The sequence below is a fragment of the Pseudorasbora parva genome, chromosome 2 (assembly GCF_024679245.1).
Source record: "Pseudorasbora parva isolate DD20220531a chromosome 2, ASM2467924v1, whole genome shotgun sequence".
In the NCBI taxonomy this organism is placed as follows: domain Eukaryota; kingdom Metazoa; phylum Chordata; class Actinopteri; order Cypriniformes; family Gobionidae; genus Pseudorasbora; species Pseudorasbora parva.
In genome coordinates, this window is record NC_090173.1 from 11,978,876 (window position 1) to 11,998,706 (window position 19,831).

At 40.9% G+C, this 19,831-nt stretch overlaps 1 protein-coding gene across 4 annotated transcripts in view; it reads right to left on the minus strand.

The window, feature by feature from the left end:
- Positions 1-19,831, minus strand: part of foxk2b (forkhead box K2b) — a 111,880-nt gene that overhangs the window by 29,981 nt on the left and 62,068 nt on the right. The window contains exon 1 of one of the 4 annotated variants that reach the window (XM_067456327.1): positions 18,841-19,255. The exons of the other annotated variants lie outside the window; for them this stretch is intronic. Coding sequence (XP_067312428.1) covers positions 18,841-19,118 — 278 coding nt within the window. The 5' untranslated portion in view covers positions 19,119-19,255. Of the gene's footprint in view, positions 1-18,840; positions 19,256-19,831 lie in introns of those variants that run through there. 4 annotated transcript variants of the gene reach the window in all.

Genomic DNA, 19,831 nt, shown 5'->3' on the forward strand with positions numbered 1-19,831 from the left:
TGATTTTTGTGTGTTTTTTTCTAGCATTTTCGAAACATGCTCGTCAGCAGACCAAATATTGATGAGGCTCTTCCTCGTTGCTCTACGTTTGCCCTCTAACGTTAAAGTTACTCATTTTGGATACGCCGATCTTTCCGCGTCGTCAAATCAGCTGCATTATGCGTGGCATCTTGTGACATTACGTCTGGTTTTTGGTCCGTTTACATGTGTTTGGTCCGTGTTGCGTTCATATATCAATCGAACCGCACCAGAGTTCGTTTGGAAGCGGACCGAGACCCATCTCTTTAGCGCTCTCGGTCCGCTTGTTTGGTGCGCACCAGGGTTCGGATGGCAGCGTTCACATATGTTCAAATGAACCGCACTAACCGAGCAACCGCACCAGGGTTCGTTTTAATCGAACCAAACATGACAAGTGTGAACGCACCCTGAAACTTTGAATCGGTCGGTCTGGATAATCCCGCTGGATAAGGAGGGGAAACTCTCCTCTCTACGCGATCGCTGGAGTGGATGAACACAATATCTCCTCAGGACAAACAAATCATCCTCACTAGACGTCACTGTCTTGGTTTGCGTTTTGTTATCCGTAACGCATTAATTAATACGCATCGGACTGTGCAAGGTTTCTGTGTGTGACGAATTTTTCGATCACGAATACGTAAAAACGCATGCGAAAATATCGGACTCAGTGTGCAAAGACTTTAAGACATCCCCAACATGTTTAAGGATTAGTTCACTTTAAAATGAACCCTTACCCCTCAAGCCATCCTAGGTGTAGTATGACGTTCTTCTATCTGATAAACACAATCAGAGTTATATTAATAAATGTCATGATGCTTCCACACTTTATAATGGCAGTGACGGGGTGAATTTGCACATAAAATTGCATCTATCCATCATATAACCGCTCCACATGGCTCGGGGGGGGGTTAATAAAGGCCTTCTGAAGCGAATCAACGGGGTTTAAGAAAAATATCTATATTTAACACATTATATAGTAAAATATCTTGTGCGTATTATATATAAAGCGTAACTGACACGGCGTCTGACGTAGTGCAAGCGGTTTGAACTGCGAGTCAGTGATAGATCAATGCACTTATGGACTTCAAAACAAATCAGCCACTCTCTCCTATTATAAAGCTTGGAAGAGCTAGGATATTTATTAATATAACTCCGCTTGTGTTCGTCTGAAAGAAAAAAGTCACACACCCAGGATGGCTTGAGGTTGAGTAAATCATGGGCGAATTTTCATTTTAAAGTGATCTAATCCTTTAATTAGCTTAAATGACCAACAACAATAACATCTAAGTGCTCTCTGTGAATACTAAGTGTTTTATGTAATTGTTGTTAAATTATTTAAAACGTTTGTTAATAAAAAAAAAAAAACTTGCATTAAATTAAGATATATATAGATGAAAAACATTACATATTGCCTTGGCGAGTAACTGAAAGCACTAAAAATGCCCGAATTTGGTACATTAAACCTTGATGTCAATATTTAAAATTAAACAATTAAATGTAAAAAAACTTCCCCCAAATTTTTTTTCAAACAAACAAATTACAATAAAAAGCAGATTTTAAATATTAATAACTATCAGTAATACTAATATAACAACGGAGGTCAGTGAATTTACAAAACACGTGTTGATGAAAAACTAACTTTTTTTAACAAGGATACTTTAGGAAGAAAATCACCACTCGTACAGAATCTCGACTTCTTCAATAAACCTTCATTAATCTTTGCCAGTTGCTTTTGTCAGATATCTAGCAATCGTTTTGTTGATGTGAATTTTAATGAGTGTATTCAGGGTAAAATCTTAACTGTGTTTCTGCTCTCAGCCGGCGTTTCAAGCCCAATTCCTCCATGGCAACTACGAGGGGCTCCTTAAAACAGGAATGCCGGGATCTCAACCCCTCACATTCTTCCCTGTGGGTGGTGTGTGTGTGTGTGTGTTCCGAACAGACTTGTTCCTGCATATCTCCCAGCATCTCTTCCACAAAACACAAAAACACTCAAAAGCATCTACAAAAATACACTACAGATCTCACACAGAAAGCACTGATCAGATACCCCAAACTTTGTGTTGTTTTTCTTGTAAAAAAAAAAATTAAATCATGTCTGAAAAGCACAAGCGTTATTTAAGCACTCATTCTCAGACCTGCATGGGACTGATTTTTCAGTCAAGCTCCCACAAAAGTATTTTAGGTTTCCTTCTGTACATCCATTGTATAGTTTCAAGTAATTTGCCATAAAAACAAGCGCGTGCCTAGTCTGGTTTGGCATGGCAGTGTTCCCTTAATAATTCCTAAAAAGCTGACATCTCAGTTCAGCGCAACCTCACGAAGCTCTGCAATCAATGAGACTGACTGCACAATGAATCTTTCATAAGGTCTACACATTTTCCTTCTTATAATGAGCAGGCAGAATTCAGCACTGAACAAAAACACACTTGACAAACAGATTTTAGCACCAAAATGATCCAGGTTTTAAACTCTGGTGGAAGTATTCGTCGTCCCATTAGACCGCAGCACTTTAAAACTTAAAACTGAGGAATCATGCCAACACTAACACTCTTTACAAACTGGGTTTAACAACACTATAAACACAGTTCGCTCAACTTGACAAGTTAAGATGTAGCATCAGAAACATCTATCCTGTCGTCTATTTTCCACATAATAAACCTACTGGATCATTTTCAAATTTAGTTTCAAAGCAGTTTTACAGAAAATGCATGTTTCAATGTGGAATTGAAACAAAGCACATTAAATACAACAGTAAACGCATCTGACATTAGCCAATCAATACAAACATCTACTAATGAGAACCTCAATGACTGTTGTGGGCATCTCAAAGTTAACCATCAGATGTTTCGCTTTCTTTTTTAGTCAACGTGGTGTGCCATTTTTAAGGGTTAGTTCACCCAAAACTGAAATTGATGTCATTAACTCCTCACCCTAATGTCGTTCCACACAGCATCGAAAATACATTTTGGTCCAAAAATAACAAAAACTACGACTTTATTCAGCATTGTCTTCTCTTCTGTGTTTGTGTCCAAACCTCAAATAAAGATTCAAACGGTTATGAACCAGTGAATCAATCAATGATTCAGATCGCCAGTGTCACGTGATTTCAGCAGATTGACATGCGATCCGAATCATTGATCGATTCACTGATTCATAACCGTTTGAATCTTTATTTGAGGATTGAACACAAATAAGGAAGAGAAGACAATGCTGAATAAAGTCGTAGTTTTTGTTATTTGTGGACCAAAATGTATTTTCGATGCTTCAAGAGACTCTAATTAACCCACTGATCTCTCATATGGACGACTTTGATGATGTTTTTATTCCCTTTCTGGACATGGACAGTATAGTGTGCATACACTTGCATACGCTCTCGGACTAAATATAAAATATCTTAAACTGTGTGTGAAGATGAACGGAGGTCTTACGGGTGTGGAACGACATTAGGGCGAGGAGTTAATGACATACATTTCATTTTGGGGTGAACTAACCCTTTAAGTTAAGCAACCAAAATGAAAATATAAGGAACACGATCTTGAAGGGTCTCAAAGGTTTTACGTCAGAAGACTAGTCTATATTCTCTGCATGTTAATTTTCATGAGTTTAAAATACTCAGGAGCAGGACAGCTACAGAAGAGAAGCGAGTAGGTTCAGTCTAAAACTAGATTACGTCACCAGCTGGGGTGTATACACTAAAAGACAGACCAAAGCAGCAAACCCTAATGATTTCCAGACAGACACAATCCCATTCCCAGTGACTCACTGTCTTACAACAGGAAAAATAGTCACTGCACTGTTTTATAACAGATATTAAAACTTGACTCACTCCTCCAGCGGTCTAGTCCTGTTTAGAGCTATGACAGTAAACCGAGATGTAGACACAAAGGGAAAGACTTGGACTACAAAAACTATTATTAGAGATTAGTTTTGCATTTTTTACATCTTAAAGGGACAGTTCACCCAAAACTGAAAACTCTGTCCAAAGAGCAAATCACCAATTCAAGGAAGTAACATGGTGCTTTCATCCAGTAATGAAACAATGCACTGTTTACGAGTGAGTCATTTAATCATTCATTTCAAGAGATTCGTAAACAAACAAACAAAAAAAAACGCTGATTTGTCCAGAAATGAAACAATGAAGTTTTAATGAGTGATTCAATGACACACATGAACAAGATTAGTAAAAAACAAACACTGATTAATCCAGTAATGAAACAATGAAGTGTTTATGAGGGAGTAATCGAATCATTCATTCAAAAGAATTGTTCAAAAACACTGATTCTTCCAGTAATGAACTAATTAAGTGTTTACGAGGAAGTCATCGAATCATTTATTCAAGAGATTAGATTAAAAAAAAACGCTGATTTATCCAGTAATGAAACAATGAAGTGTTTATGAACGAGTCATTGAATCTTTCATTCAAGAGATTCGTTCAAAAACGCTGATTCATCCAGGAATGAAAAAGTGTTTTTGAGCGAGTCATTGAATCATTCATTCAAGAGATTCGATCAAAAAAAAACGCTGATTTATCCAGTATTGAGAGAGTCATCAATGAATCACTCATTCAAAAGATTTGTAAAACACAAAACAAACACTGATTTATCCAGTAATGAAACAATGAAGTGTTTATGAAAGTGTCATTGAATCACTGATTAAAAAAGTTCTTTCAAAATTCGTATTTTTGTTTAGTTGTCTGTTCAGAATTGTGCTCATGATTCTCAATCTATCCAGAATCGCGCAGCTCCAACATCACTTCAATCCACGGATTCTCAGCATAAACTCCCTCACCAATGAATTGTTTCTTTCCAGAAGGTCAGTGGGGGTCAGTGTTTGGGTTTCTCTGCAGGGGGGTCATTTGTTAGAAGTCTTTTACGACATCCCAAACCAAAGCCCTTCTCCTCACCTGACACCTCACTGCTGCTGCTCCACATAAAACCATCACAATAAATCAGAAACTCTCTAAAAAAGACCACCCGGACTGACGGATATACCCGTCGGTTTTTGACCGTGGCATTAAAGGACAACTCCGGTGAGAAATGCCCCTAGGGGTAATTAACAGATGGTTACCGAGTAGATCGTTCTCTGGGATGCGTTTTCATGAAAATCGAATGTAAAGAGTTTTGTCTCTAAACACAGATTAGCTCATAACGCTTGTCTATGGGGCACAGAGTAAGTGAACTTAAATCGCTAGTTAACACCACTAACAAGACTCAAAATAGCCTCACACTAACACGGCAGCATAATGAGGGTCTCTACATGCAAACCGAAGCATTGAGAACTTTGTAAGTGTACAAACAGTTTAATAAGAAGATACTTTATAAACACTATATTACGCGTTTACAGACAGCAGCCATCTTGGAAAACAGTCTGGACGAGTCGAGCGATGAACGCTGTGCTAAGTGAGCTGGTCGATAGGAATTAAGTTTGTGAAATCTGATTACACCGACATTTTTATTTTTATTTATTCCGGAAACAACGGACACAGTCCAAGTCACAGTTCATCACTTAGCAGAGCTCTCGTCGCTCGACTCATCGAGACTGTTTTCCAAGATGGCTGCCGTCTGTAAACGCGTAATGTAGTGTTTATAAAGTATCTTCTTATTAAACTGTTTGTACTCTTACAAAGTTCTCAATGCTTCGGTTTGCATGTAGGGACCCTCATTATGCTGCTGTGTTACGCCGCATTCACACGTTAGCGTTAAAGCTTGACGGAGGGCGTGGCTGAAGCTGGGTGCTGACGCGATCGTCATAGTGACAACAGCCAAATCACATTAACTTGCCGCTTGGACCAAAACACAACACAAAAAAGCGCCTTTTTATGACAGCTAGTCTGTGAGACGAAATGGATGCCGATTTGGTTGTATGTGCGTGTGCGATTGCCCGTGTAGTTGTTGTCAGCGCACTGCACAGGTGCACGAAGCTGTTAAGTACATTAAATCCTGAAAAAGCGCCGACAGCGGGAAGAATATAACGTAGTGGTCCAGGAGCTGCGTCTGCATTTTTAACGGTCTATGGTCTGGATGGTTCACGGAGCAGTAATGAACGCAATTGGCTAGCGTCTGCTGTAGGATATTTGCATACGGCGATCTGATTGGATGACGCCTGTTGAGAATTCTTCAACTTCTGCCGCTTGCAACGCGAGTGAAGCGCCGCGACGGAACCCACAATTCAGTTCGGCAACGGATGATGTCACCCATTCAAAGTAAATGGGAAGCGTTAACGCCTACGCCCGCGTGTGAATGCGGCGTAAGTGTGAGGCTATTTTGAGTCTTGTTAGTGGTGTTAACTAGCGATTTAAGTTCACTTACTCTGTGCCCCATAGACAAGCGTTATAAGATAATCTGTTTTTAGAGATAAAACTCTTTACATTCAATTTTCATGAAAACGCATCCCAGAGAACGATCTACTTGGTAACCATCTGTTAATTACCCCCTAGGGGCATTTCTCACCGGAGTTGTCTTTTAAGAAAAGAATCGGACTCATTTCACCATGTTTAAATCCATCACTCAGTGCTGAAAGAGTCCACGGTTTCTGCCTGGTCATGCATCTGTGGGAACGTCAGCAGCTCTTTGTGCTGACAGAGAGCCAATAGGAGTGAATCTCCACTAATTAAATGCTCTTTAGTTTCTTGATCAATATTGTAACTCAAAGCATCTCTACCTCAAACGTGCTGTCCATTATTGTCCGCACAAACCATCTGGACGTACTGCACGCCTCAGCGGGTGGGACGGATTGATTTCTTGATAATTAAAGCATGTGGCTCCGCTCTAATCTTTAGAGAAGTGGCAGTCGAATTAGCATCAACATCCAGCAACGTACGGCACGCCAACAACTTCACAGATGCTCAAAACCACTAAGGACAAACATTTATAAACAACTCGTGCTGTGAACTATTTTAGTGCAGTCAGCTCATTGCGCTAGCCACGTCTAGGTCATGCATTACCTGATAATACACACCTTGCAATGCAAGTCACTTTGGATTAGGGACGGTATGGAAATCTCACATCAGGATTATGATGAACCAAATGTTTTGTTAAAGGACAACTCCGGTGAAATTTTAAGTTTATCTTGATGGTTATATCTTTGTGAGTACAGTCTCTAGAAAAAAACCTGAACCGGATTGGTGCTTGCAACACGGAGTTATTGCAGTTAATGCCCAGAGCCCCCACTCAGCTAAAACGACGCTTTGGGGGCATAAACGTAACGGGTGTCTTTGTGCCTCTTAACAGACACAAAATAAAATTAAAATGTCTGTCCAACATGAACAGTTCCCTCACACAACAACGAGATGCGTTTAGCCACTTAGCCATTGTTTAAATTCACCTGTTTTATAGGGCTGTACTAGAATAATCGAATATTCGAATATTCGTTCGGTGAGGTGGCATTCGATTTTCAGTTTTGAGATTTGAAGATTCGTTTTTGTTTTTTTTCTTCAACGCTCGACTTCCGTCGCGGACTCATTCTCACTCATGCTTGAAATAATAATAATAAATAAAAAAAAACACCGCAACATGCTTTCAATAAAAGCATCGCGCATTTTAAAGATTTAAATTAACAAAAAGTCAGAATAAGACAAAATAAATCCCTTATATAGAATAAAACTAATTGTAATAGATATTACATTTTGTGTCATTTTAAAAACAATTCATTTATTCTTATTCAACTGTTTATAAGCATGCTACCGTGTTCTTTATTTATTACAGTTCGTTGAAATCACTGTGTGTTACTAATTTAATTTCTGTTTTGGGATTCATTTGTGTTAAAGAAAGGTTCGTTATTAATACCTTATTAAAGTTCTTGCTCTCAACAGACTTGTGTTTTGTATCACTTGTGCACTGTCCGTTTTCGGAGCATAAACCTGCCCGTGTAATGCGTACCGGAAACTGTTCTGTTTAAAAGATTATTAAATGTTTATTAATATTTAAAGAATTTGTGCCACCTGATCATATTGCACCAAATGCAACACTGCACTCCACTGGGTCTGCCGCAACACATTTACGATGCCGAAGAGTGAAACGTGAAGTCGTGAAAGATGATACAAATGCAAACCGACACTATTATATATTTAGCCCCACCCACCGAAGCTTCGACTATTCAATATTGATTGCCACCTAAGCTTCGAAGCTCAAAAAAATGGCATTCGAAACAGCCCTACTGTTTTAGCCGGCTAGCTGTGTCTCGCGCTGAAGTCCTGTGGGAACGCAGCGGTAGACAGAAAATAAGCGGCCAGTTGGGAAGAGCTGTGCACAGTGTGTGTGAAACAAGGTTTAAATCATTGCACATCTTTCCTCAAGCCGTGTGTGCCCAAATGGAAGAATAAATAAAGTTTTCAATAATGTTTTCATCAAATAACAAAATATGTATTGAAATCAAATGTGTTTCTGATGTGTTTATATTTCTGTCGGATGCATGACCATACAGTCTGGTTTCTCACATCACTAGTTGTAACATCGCTTTAACTGCTTGAGGTAAATGTAACTGCTTATGTGAGCATGCTCTCAGCCTCGACGACAAAGTAAAGTACATACAGAGGGCCGTACCCAGGATTTTCTAAACACCGAGGTCCAAATATGAATTTTGGAGGGTTTGAAAAAAAAAACCTTTCCCTCCTTGACATATGCATTTTAAGACATAAGAAAATCAAAGAATCAGCTAACTGTAGCTTTAAAACTATGTCAGTGTGCAGTATAAATTATTTTAAGAAGAGAACAGATTTTTATAAATGAGAATCTGGATAAATGTTGCAAAAAAATTAGACTCCAAATTAGAAAATCAGTTTTGTTGTTAAATTGAGCCAAAGACGACATATGTGTGACTGTCTTTGAAAACCTAGCTAAAGAAAATTTGTGTGATTAACATTATGTAAAGAACATTATTTGAACATATAACCTTGATATATTTAATGTTGAATGAGTAAGATCATGTCAAAGATAGAAATCAATGTGAAAATATAACCAATGAGTGAAATCCAAATTTGATGCTCCTAATCTCAATTTTAGATTATGAGACTTTAGCCTGGATTTCACAGACAAGAATCAGATAATGTGTAGCAATTAGGAATATATTGTAGGCTAATGCTTTTTCTATTCTGAGCACAGTGGGCTACCTGCTCTTTCATTCTCATCGCCATCATCTTCTCTCTTTCTTTTTCCCCAGTCTCCTTCTCTTGCCCTGTATCTTTTCTCTTTTCAAAACTGAGCTTTGTTTGAAGCAGTCTTTTCATTTCCCTCCGTATTGGTAAAAACAAAGTTGTAAATGTAAATTTACTGAAGGCTTCCAAGAAAACCAGGTCAAGAAAACGTTATTAGTTTGCATCCCTGATTATTTAAGCGCTCTTGCGGTGTTGTGATGTCAAACATCAGTCGTTGTTCGAAGCGCCGATTGGTGGTTGTGGCATTTGTCCCGCCTCTCCTTCACTGTGATTGGACATTGATGTACACCTAAAGTTGAACTGTGGACGCTCAACGCGTAAAAATGGTCAAAACCTGCCAGCTGTTGGCGCTATTGAAAAGTGTGGCGCATCCATTGGAAACAATTGAAAACATACGCCGGGCGAGGCGAGAACACCTGTTTGTACACGCTAGGGCTGAACGATATTCTATTTTAACATCGACATCGCGATGTGCGCGTGTGCGATAGTCACATCGCCGAAACATGCGATGTGAAGGGTAGTAGTATTTTTTATGGTCTATGGTAGTCGCCCATGGTGTATTAAGGAAGCACACAGTAAACACGAGTTTGTTGCTGGAGAGACATGCACATTCAGCGTGCCTGCACAGTGATTGGTTCGCTGAGCCGCTGCTCAGCGCTCACAGCCAAACATTCACTGCTAAAATGCGCGACGAAGAGGATCCGAAGAGGAAAAAAAAAAACGTTCGTACCAGAAATCATCTTTTTGGGACTATTTCGGCTACATAAAGGAGGATGTTGGCCAAAAAGAGTACTTTGCATGGAGTGTCTTGTGGCCACAAAACAAGAAAACACCACCAATTTGTCTGATCACTTAAAACGGCACCACAAAGATTTTACGACGAATACAAAGCAGGGCTCGACATTAACGCTTGTCCAGGACATGTGGGTGTTTTGAAGGGACAAGTGAAAGAGAATTTTACCCGCCAGACGGCCAAGAGCCTGATTAAAACAAGAAATAACTAGCGAATCACCAAAATGCAAGAATGATTGCGCATTAATTTAGTGTAAGTGGCGATCGATAGTGGATGATAATATATAATGAACTGATGATAATAAGGTCGCGCTGTTGACGCTCGTGCAGCCTCTCGAGGAGAAATCCCAACACTAGAGCGTTTTCCTGAATACCATCACGACTGAAAATGACACTGATTTCATATGACAGGTTCATAAACAACTAATTAACATTCACTTAGTCACTTACATTTTAGATGCAATATTTAGTGTTTTTGTTCTATTTCAGCAGTGAAAATCGTTCATAGCAGACCCGTAACACGTCTCACTCATAGCAACAAGTGTGAACGATTCAGCGTTCGAATGAATCGTTTGAATAAACGACTCAGTGACTCACTCATTAAGATGGTCACCTGCTGCCACCTACAGGAGGTTTAGTTGCATGTTTGCACATACTTTCCAACATTTCTTTTTGTCACCTGTAATGAAGCTTGCTTATTACTGAAATTATTAATATCACGGAATGGTAATTATTGACTTTAGCCTGGATTGATGGCTCTCAATATCGCAATATATATTGTTGGGAAAAAAAATATCGCAATGTAATTTTTTTTCCAATATCGTGCAGGCCTAGTACACGCCGCCTTAATAGGCTATTATTTTGCAACTTCTATTATGTACACCTCGGAGAATTACAGAGGTCCGGACCTCGGGGACCTCAATGGTGGGTATGGCCCTGTACATACATACTGCTGTTCTTCCGCTGCTAAAGCATCTAATCGCCCCAAAAAAATTACTTTATAATGATTTGGCAACATGTACTGAAGTGTTCTGTATTCATACCATTTCCCTTTCGCTGTTTTAAACGTCAGATGTGTCAGCGCGCTCTGTGCAGCGTTCGGTGAAGCGTGCAGCCTCACGTGTTAATGTAAACAGTGATAGTTTTTTATCTGGCCTCTAGAGGCCGCTCTCGCGCTATATAATGCCAGCAGACCCTTCTCAGAGCTCTTGTAGGCTACTGTGTAATGGCAGCAGCCTTCTCAGCTGCTCCCGCAACGGACACAAACCGGAAAAACTATCGCCATTGATTTTTGACGATAACGATTGTTCCACCAATCAGCTATCGGTGCAGATTAATCGGCAAATCTGATGAATTGGTCGACCTCTACTCTAAAATATATGAAAGTTTGATTTTTATCATTACATTGTGGAAAATAACGAACTATCACAATATGCTAATTTTTTTAGAAGGACCTGTAAGCTATTTATTTGTTCTAAAGTGTAATAATCATCTCAGAAAATCTTTTTATTCTTCCGTCAGGCGCAGTTAAGGTAAAAACTGCCTGGGGCAATATACGCTGTGTCATTATTCCAACATTATCTTCATAACTTACGAAATAAAAAGTTTACCCCTCAGAAAAATAAACTTTCCTCTCTTGTCAACATGAGCGCGGCGCGCGCTGTCACGTCATGTAAGGACGCACACTTAAAAGTAATCGGTCAGGTCGTTTACATGGTAAAAAATAGACTGTAAAAAAATTAATAACGAGAATGGAAGAGATTCAAGCTGTGCTGCTTTTGCTGGTTATGTATAACGTTAGGTTTACTAAAGAGGAAATTAACAACGACAGAAAAGAGCAGCATATTCAGAAAGCTTGTAAAGCTAGATTTAAAATGACAATGTATATTATTATCAGCTATTACGGACATTGAACGTGAGATGGCTGAGACGAACGCGCACTATCAGACAGAGAGCAAGACTGATATTTACTGAACGTAGACCGAAGCTCGCAAAAGACTTTTAAAAATGCCGGTTGAAATAAAATGCTAAACCAATCAGCACGTTCAGCGCCCAAGTTCCTGAACTTTGAAAAAGTACTACCTCGCGAGCAGGGCCGTTTGGAGGGGGAAATATTTACCCGGAACTTCATTTAGACCCTGGTTCCTGCGGTCTAAACACACTGAGTACCACCCAAAGTCCCTGAGTAAAGTTCCTGTGGGGGAAACGCAGCTTTACATCACTAGTTGTTACGTGTCCTCACGTGTTAATGTAAACAGTGACAGTTTTTTATCTGGCCTCTAGAGACCGCTCTCGCACTATATAATGCCAGCAGACCCTTCTCAGAGCTCTCGTAGGCTACTGTGTAATGGCAGCAGCCTTCTCAGCCGCTCCCGCAACGGACGCAAACCGGAAAAACTATCGGTATTGATTTTTGACGATAACCAATTGTTCCACCAATCAGCTATCGGTGCAGATTAATCGGTCAACCTCTAATTTGATTAAGACCTGTTGTGATGATAAAATGTATATTAAAATCATAAAACAAAGCATTCAGACAACTAAAATAAATAGCACACACAAAAAAATGTCATATGGTAATATTATTATTAACATTTTAATAAATGATTTGTATTACTTCAATTGATTAGACATCCTTTGTTGATGATCAAAATTGAAATATTTTAATGGAATCCAGAAACATTAAAACAGAAACCACAACATTTGGATTTCACACCCAAGCTTTAAAGAGAAATATTGGCTATAAAAAGCCTTATTTACATGTTCTGAAGTCTGTCAGCACAAAGACATCAGACAGTCTCTTTATAACTCAAACATGTATGCGTCCATATTTAGAAAGTGCTAATCAGTCAAACTATATCCGCTCCCTTCCTTACTGCACTCTTAATGTGACACCACATATCAAGAAGATCTAGAGGTGATATGCATTTTAAATCTTTGTACAATTACACAGAAATAAGATGGGCTGAAAACGGCTGTGCATAAAATAGCTTTAAAGGCTGGCATTGTGGGGTGCAACAGATTTGTTGTTATATTGAGATAAGTGGGTCATGTGTTTAAAAAAAGCGATAAGTGTGCACTACAGTCGTGCTTGACGCTGTGATTTGATGCCGTGCAAAAAAAAGATCTCTAAAATCCACAGTGCAAAATGATTTTGAAACACGCTGGCCAGCTGTGGGTGAGACTGAATGCAAATTAGACATTCAAAACAGATAATTCACAATTCAATGTTCAACTTCAGGATAATGTCAACACACCAGATCTTCTCAAGACAAATAAATAAAAAAAACGCAAATATCTGACAGCAAACATACCTAACTGACAGGTGGTGCTTTTCTAAGATGCACCAAAAAAAGCGCTACATACATGCTGATATACACACACACACATTAGCATGACTGTGTACAGTTCAAATGACAACACATCACTCATTCTTCCATGACAGCCAACACATCTTTTTCGCACAATGCACATTTCTGACAAGGGATATTTGCATGCATATGTCTGAATATGCATATAAGCTGTGTTCGAAAACCTAGTGAGCTGCCTACCTACACAGCATGCCTAAAACTGCTACACACCCCTATGGCGCCCCAAAATGTTGCTGCACATGCTTAGTTATGTTTTATATGTTTATATATGTTTAGTTCACCCAAAAATGAAATTGATGTCATTAACTCCTCGCCCTAAACTACGACTTTATTCAGCATTGTCTTCTCTTCCGCATTGGTTTTCAATCCTCAAATAAAGATTCAAAGTTATGAATCAGCGGATTGATCATGAATCGGCGATCCGGATCATGAATCAGCGGATTGATATATAAATATAAAGTAATGAATTGAATAAAACAGTTTAAATGTAGTGTGTTTAAACATGATATCAACATATGGCAAGCCACGTTCAGTACTTTTGGATTTTTGAATAAAAAGGTCTACTCTCTCTCCTGAGAATGTTGAGATCCTAATCTTTTGGATTTTTATTTTTCATTGTATGCTCAGGCTCATTTTCACATCACAGGTTTTGCACATACACTTTAACAACTGAGTAAAATTTGATTTATTCAGCTGGTTATTTATTTTATATTTGTTAAAACCATAACCATATGTTACGCTAACACCAAAAGTTTTCATACAATATATGGAAAGCAAATAAAAATAGTCTCCTCCCCCTTTTTTTCTGATCCGTGAGTTGTGATCTGTTACACCACTACCCAAAATGCTGTTGCACACGCCTGTGATGCCCCAAAATGCTGTTGCACACGCCTGTGATGCCCCAAAATAATGCTGTTGCACACGCCTGTGATGCCCCAAAATAATGCTGTTGCACACGCCTGTGATGCCCCAAAATAATGTTGCACACGCCTGTGATGCCCCAAAGTGCTGTTGCACACGCCTGTGATGCCCCAAAATAATGTTGCACACGCCTGTGATGCCCCAAAATAATGTTGCACACGCCTGTGATGCCCCAAAGTGCTGTTGCACACGCCTGTGATGCCTCAAAATAATGTTGCACACGCCTGTGATGCCCCAAAATGATGCTGCACACGCCTGTGATGCCCCAAAATGCTGTTGCACACGCCTTTGATTCCCCAAAATGATGCTGCACACGCCTGTGATGCCCCAAAATGATGTTGCACACTCCTGTGGTGCCCCAAAATAATGTTGCACACGCCTGTGGTGCCCCAAAATAATGTTGCACACGCCTGTGATGCCCCAAAATGCTGTTGCACACGCCTGTGATGCCCCAAAATAATGTTGCACACGCCTGTGATGCCCCAAAATGATGCTGCACACGCCTGTGATGCCCCAAAATGCTGTTGCACACGCCTGTGATGCCCCAAAATGCTGTTGCACACGCCTGTGATGCCCCAAAATAATGTTGCACACGCCTGTGATGCCCCAAAATAATGTTGCACACTCCTGTGATGCCCCAAAATAATGTTGCACACGCCTGTGATGCCCCAAAATAATGTTGCACACTCCTGTGATGCCCCAAAATGCTGTTGCACACGCCTGTGATGCCCCAAAATGATGCTGCACACGCCTGTGATGCCCCAAAATGCTGTTGCACACGCCTGTGATGCCCCAAAATGCTGTTGCACACGCCTGTGATGCCCCAAAATAATGTTGCACACGCCTGTGATGCCCCAAAATAATGTTGCACACTCCTGTGATGCCCCAAAATAATGTTGCACACGCCTGTGATGCCCCAAAATAATGTTGCACACTCCTGTGATGCCCCAAAATAATGTTGCACACGCCTGTGATGCCCCAAAATAATGTTGCACACGCCTGTGATGCCCCAAAATAATGTTGCACACGCCTGTGATGCCCCAAAATAATGTTGCACACGCCTGTGATGCCCCAAAATGATGCTGCACACGCCTGTGATGCCCCAAAATAATGTTGCACACTCCTGTGATGCCCCAAAATAATGTTGCACACTCCTGTGATGCCCCAAAATAATTTTACACACTCCTGTGATGCCCCAAAATAATGTTGCACATTCCTGTGATGCCCCAAAATGCTGTTACACACGCCTGTGATGCCCCAAAATGATGCTGCACACGCCTGTGATTAGGGATGGGTCCCGAAAACCGGTATTAAACGGGCCCCGGGGGTGAATTTTGAAAGACCGTTGTATCGATAAGCTCGGACGTTATCGGTTCTTCTGTCGGTACTTTTGAAAATACACGTGACGAGAGAGAGAGAGAGAGAAAGAGAGAGACCACGAGCAAAACGACAGAGGACAGAACTAAACAGTCAAACACAGCCTGGTTACACTTTAGATCTGTGATAGTCTGATTTTATTTTAGATTTTGGCATCCAAAGATTAAAATAATATTTATGTCTAGCGCAACTTATGTAGGCTAATTCCCTTTGCAGCAGTAGCCCACGCTGTCATTTCTCCATAAAACTCAAACGCAATGACAGAATCAGCACGATCAGAGATTGTTGTAAAATACAGTCTAGCTACTGTTGGTAAATTGTGGGATGCGTTTTAATAATAAAAAGAGCGATTAAGCACAAAAATGTGCGCAAGAGGATGTTCCCAAGTCGGCGCGCGCGCTCCGAAACAGCCGCAACGAGACGAGCAAATTACACTTTCGGTTTCACACTCGCGTCTAAACGATCAAATGTACACAAATATCTATGTCAAAATCCCGGCTTGGAGAGTCTCTTAAACACAACAGTTTAACAGTTTTAGTTTGTGTCTAAAATGGACGTAGTTATTATGGATATAGTCAGGAGAAAGTGTGTATCTGCCTATTATCAGTCGCCTAGAGCTGCACATCTGTCTTAAAGAGGCAGCGGTGTAAATAAGCATGCTGACGAATTACTGCGAATTAAACAACCAAATGCAAAGAGAAAATCACTCACAGCTCTTGAATTAATAGCTTCAGCTTTATTACACATTATTTTGGCTATTTATGATAAACTATGCAGTGTTATTTTACTAGAATTCTTCCTGAAATTAAAGCACTGTATAGGCCTATATAATGTGTATTTTTGTTAATTGTGTGTGTGTGTGTGTATATATATCTATATATCTCAAAAAGTACCGATAAGAATACCGTTAAAGTACCGGACCGATAAGCAGTATCGGTAAGAGTAGTAATACCGTTAAAATCTTAACGATACCCATCCCTACCTGTGATGCCCCAAAATGATGCTGCACACGCCTGTGATGCCCCAAAATAATGTTGCACACTCCTGTGATGCCCCAAAATAATGTTGCACACGCCTGTGATGCCCCAAAATAATTTTACACACGCCTGTGATGCCCCAAAATAATGTTACACAGGCCTGTGATGCCGCAAAATAATGTTACACACGCCTGTGATGCCCCAAAATAATGTTACACACGCCTGTGATGCCCCAAAATAATGTTACACACGCCTGTGATGCCCCAAAATAATGTTACACAGGCCTGTGATGCCCCAAAATGCTGTTGCACACGCCTGTGATGCCCCAAAATAATGTTACACACGCCTGTGATGCCCCAAAATAATGTTACACAGGCCTGTGATGCCCCAAAATAATGTTACACAGGCCTGTGATGCCCCAAAATAATGTTACACACGCCTGTGATGCCCCAAAATGCTGTTGCACACGCCTGTGGTGCACCAAAATGCTGTTGCACACGCCTGTGATGCCCCAAAATGATGTTGCACACGCCTGTGATGCCCCAAAATGATGTTGCACACTCCTGTGGTGCCCCAAAATAATGTTGCACACGCCTGTGGTGCCCCAAAATAATGTTGCACACGCCTGTGATGCCCCAAAATGCTGTTGCACACGCCTGTGATGCCCCAAAATAATGTTGCACACGCCTGTGATGCCCCAAAATAATGTTGCACACGCCTGTGATGCCCCAAAATAATGTTACACACGCCTGTGATGCCCCAAAATAATGTTGCACAGGCCTGTGATGCCCCAAAATAATGTTACACACGCCTGTGATGCCCCAAAATAATGTTACACACGCCTGTGATGCCCCAAAATGCTGTTGCACACGCCTGTGATGCCCCAAAATGCTGTTGCACACGCCTGTGATGCCCCAAAATGCTGTTGCACACGCCTGTGATGCCCCAAAATGCTGTTGCACACGCCTGTGATGCCCCAAAATGCTGTTGCACACGCCTGTGATGCCCCAAAATGCTGTTGCACACGCCTTTGATGCCCCAAAATAATGTTGCACACGCCTGTGATGCCCCAAAATGATGCTGTACACGCCTATGATGCCCCAAAATAATGTTACACACTCCTGTGATGCCCCAAAATAGTTTTACACACGCCTGTGATGCCCCAAAATAATGTTGCACACTCCTGTGATGCCCCAAAATAATGTTGCACACTCCTGTGATGCCCCAAAATAATGTTACACACTCCTGTGATGCCCCAAAATAATGTTACACACTCCTGTGATGCCCCAAAATAATGTTGCACACTCCTGTGATGCCCCAAAATAATGTTGCACACTCCTGTGATGCCCCAAAATAATGTTGCACACTCCTGTGATGCCCCAAAATAATGTTACACACTCCTGTGATGCCCCAAAATAATGTTACACACTCCTGTGATGCCCCAAAATAATGTTACACACTCATGTGATGCCCCAAAATAATGTTACACACTCCTGTGATGCCCCAAAATAATGTTACACACTCCTGTGATGCCCCAAAATAATGCTCTAATAATCTATAATGATGGATGCTGCCCAAAACCATTGCATGCTCCAATAACACCTCAAACTACTGCAAGCACCTATGATGCACCCCGAAATGCTGCTGCAAATGCCTATGGTGCCCCAGTCTGCTGCAGCTTGGGCCCATGACTCCCAAAAATGCTGCATGCACCTATTGTTCCTAAAAAAAATGCTCCAACACACACACATACACACACACGATGCCCCAAAATGTTCCACACACACATCTAACACATCCAAACGCTACAAACCCCTCACGCAAAGATAATGACGACACCCCAAACTTATTGCACGCACCCATGGTGTAAAGCTTCACACGTCTGCAATGCCCTCCTAAAAAACAACCTTCATGCACTTTTATGATAATCAGAAATGTTGTGGTTGCCCCAAAAATGTTTACACGTGCATGATGCTCTAAAAAAAAAGGGCTGCACACAATGGCCAAAAATGCTGCATGAACACATGACGCTCGGGAATGCTGTCTAGTTAGCCAGCTCGCAGGGGAATGAGACGCAGCCCAAGAGGCTCTGAAAGCGAAACGAAAAATTTGTGTAGCATAGGCACACTAGCACGTGCTCCCGGCGTTCCGCCATGACAACAACAACAATAACAGCGACGATGATGATGATGTGCTAAGCACGATGAAGATGAAGGTTATAATAACTCACAATCTCGGGAGCTGCAGGGGTGGCGCCCCCCGCCGCAGAAACACCCCGTCCACGAACACCCCGTTTTTCCCCAGACATCGCAGATAAAAATCCCCTCCGCCCGGGCCCGAGCTCGTGTCCTCGGCGGTGAAGATCTCCAGATGCCGGCGGGAGATGAAGCTCGAGTGGCCCATACTCACGTCCACCGAGCCCTGCGACGAGTTCCGACCAACCGTCACCGAGCGCTTCTTCATCACATACTCAAACTCGCGGCCCTCCAAACGGGCCACCGCTGCCATCTTTATCTTTCCTCACACGGAACGGGGCACGATATGAATATGAAGGGAAAATATGAAACGTTAAACGTGCCCGACCGGAGACACCAGCATCAGCGGCGGCGACTCGACCCACCGCCGCGATACACCACAGAGAGAAAGGGAAGGGTGCGTTAGCCAATCAAAGCGCGCCAGTGGACAAAGTTCAGTGATTGACAGACGGCCCAGCCAATGAGAGACGCTCTAAGGAATGCGGTAATTCAATCGCAGCCAATGAAAAAAAATAAAATGGACGGTTCGACGGACTAAAGGTCGGTTGCGCTGTGCCTCAACACGCATGTACGCGGAGAGTCGCAAACACTGGACTGGAAATTTGTGTTGCGGACGTAAGATGGTTTAATAATACAAATGCATCGAATAAAAGTCAATTATAGAATGCAATATTTTTAATGATATCAATATATTTAATCAGTAATAATAGAACAGATTATATGCAATAGAGTATCTATTTGTATTAATATAAATGGTTATTTTCTATTCATATTTTTCTTAGTCAGTTTTTTTTTCTGTGTGTGTGCCTAATAATGCAATTATCTTAATAAAAGTACCTACACACACACATATACACACACACACCTGGTCATGGGTAGATTTTAAAAATTTTAATCTTTAAAAAAATCATCATCATCTTTATTTATTTGAGCATCTTAGTTCCACAAAATTCAACATAGTAACAA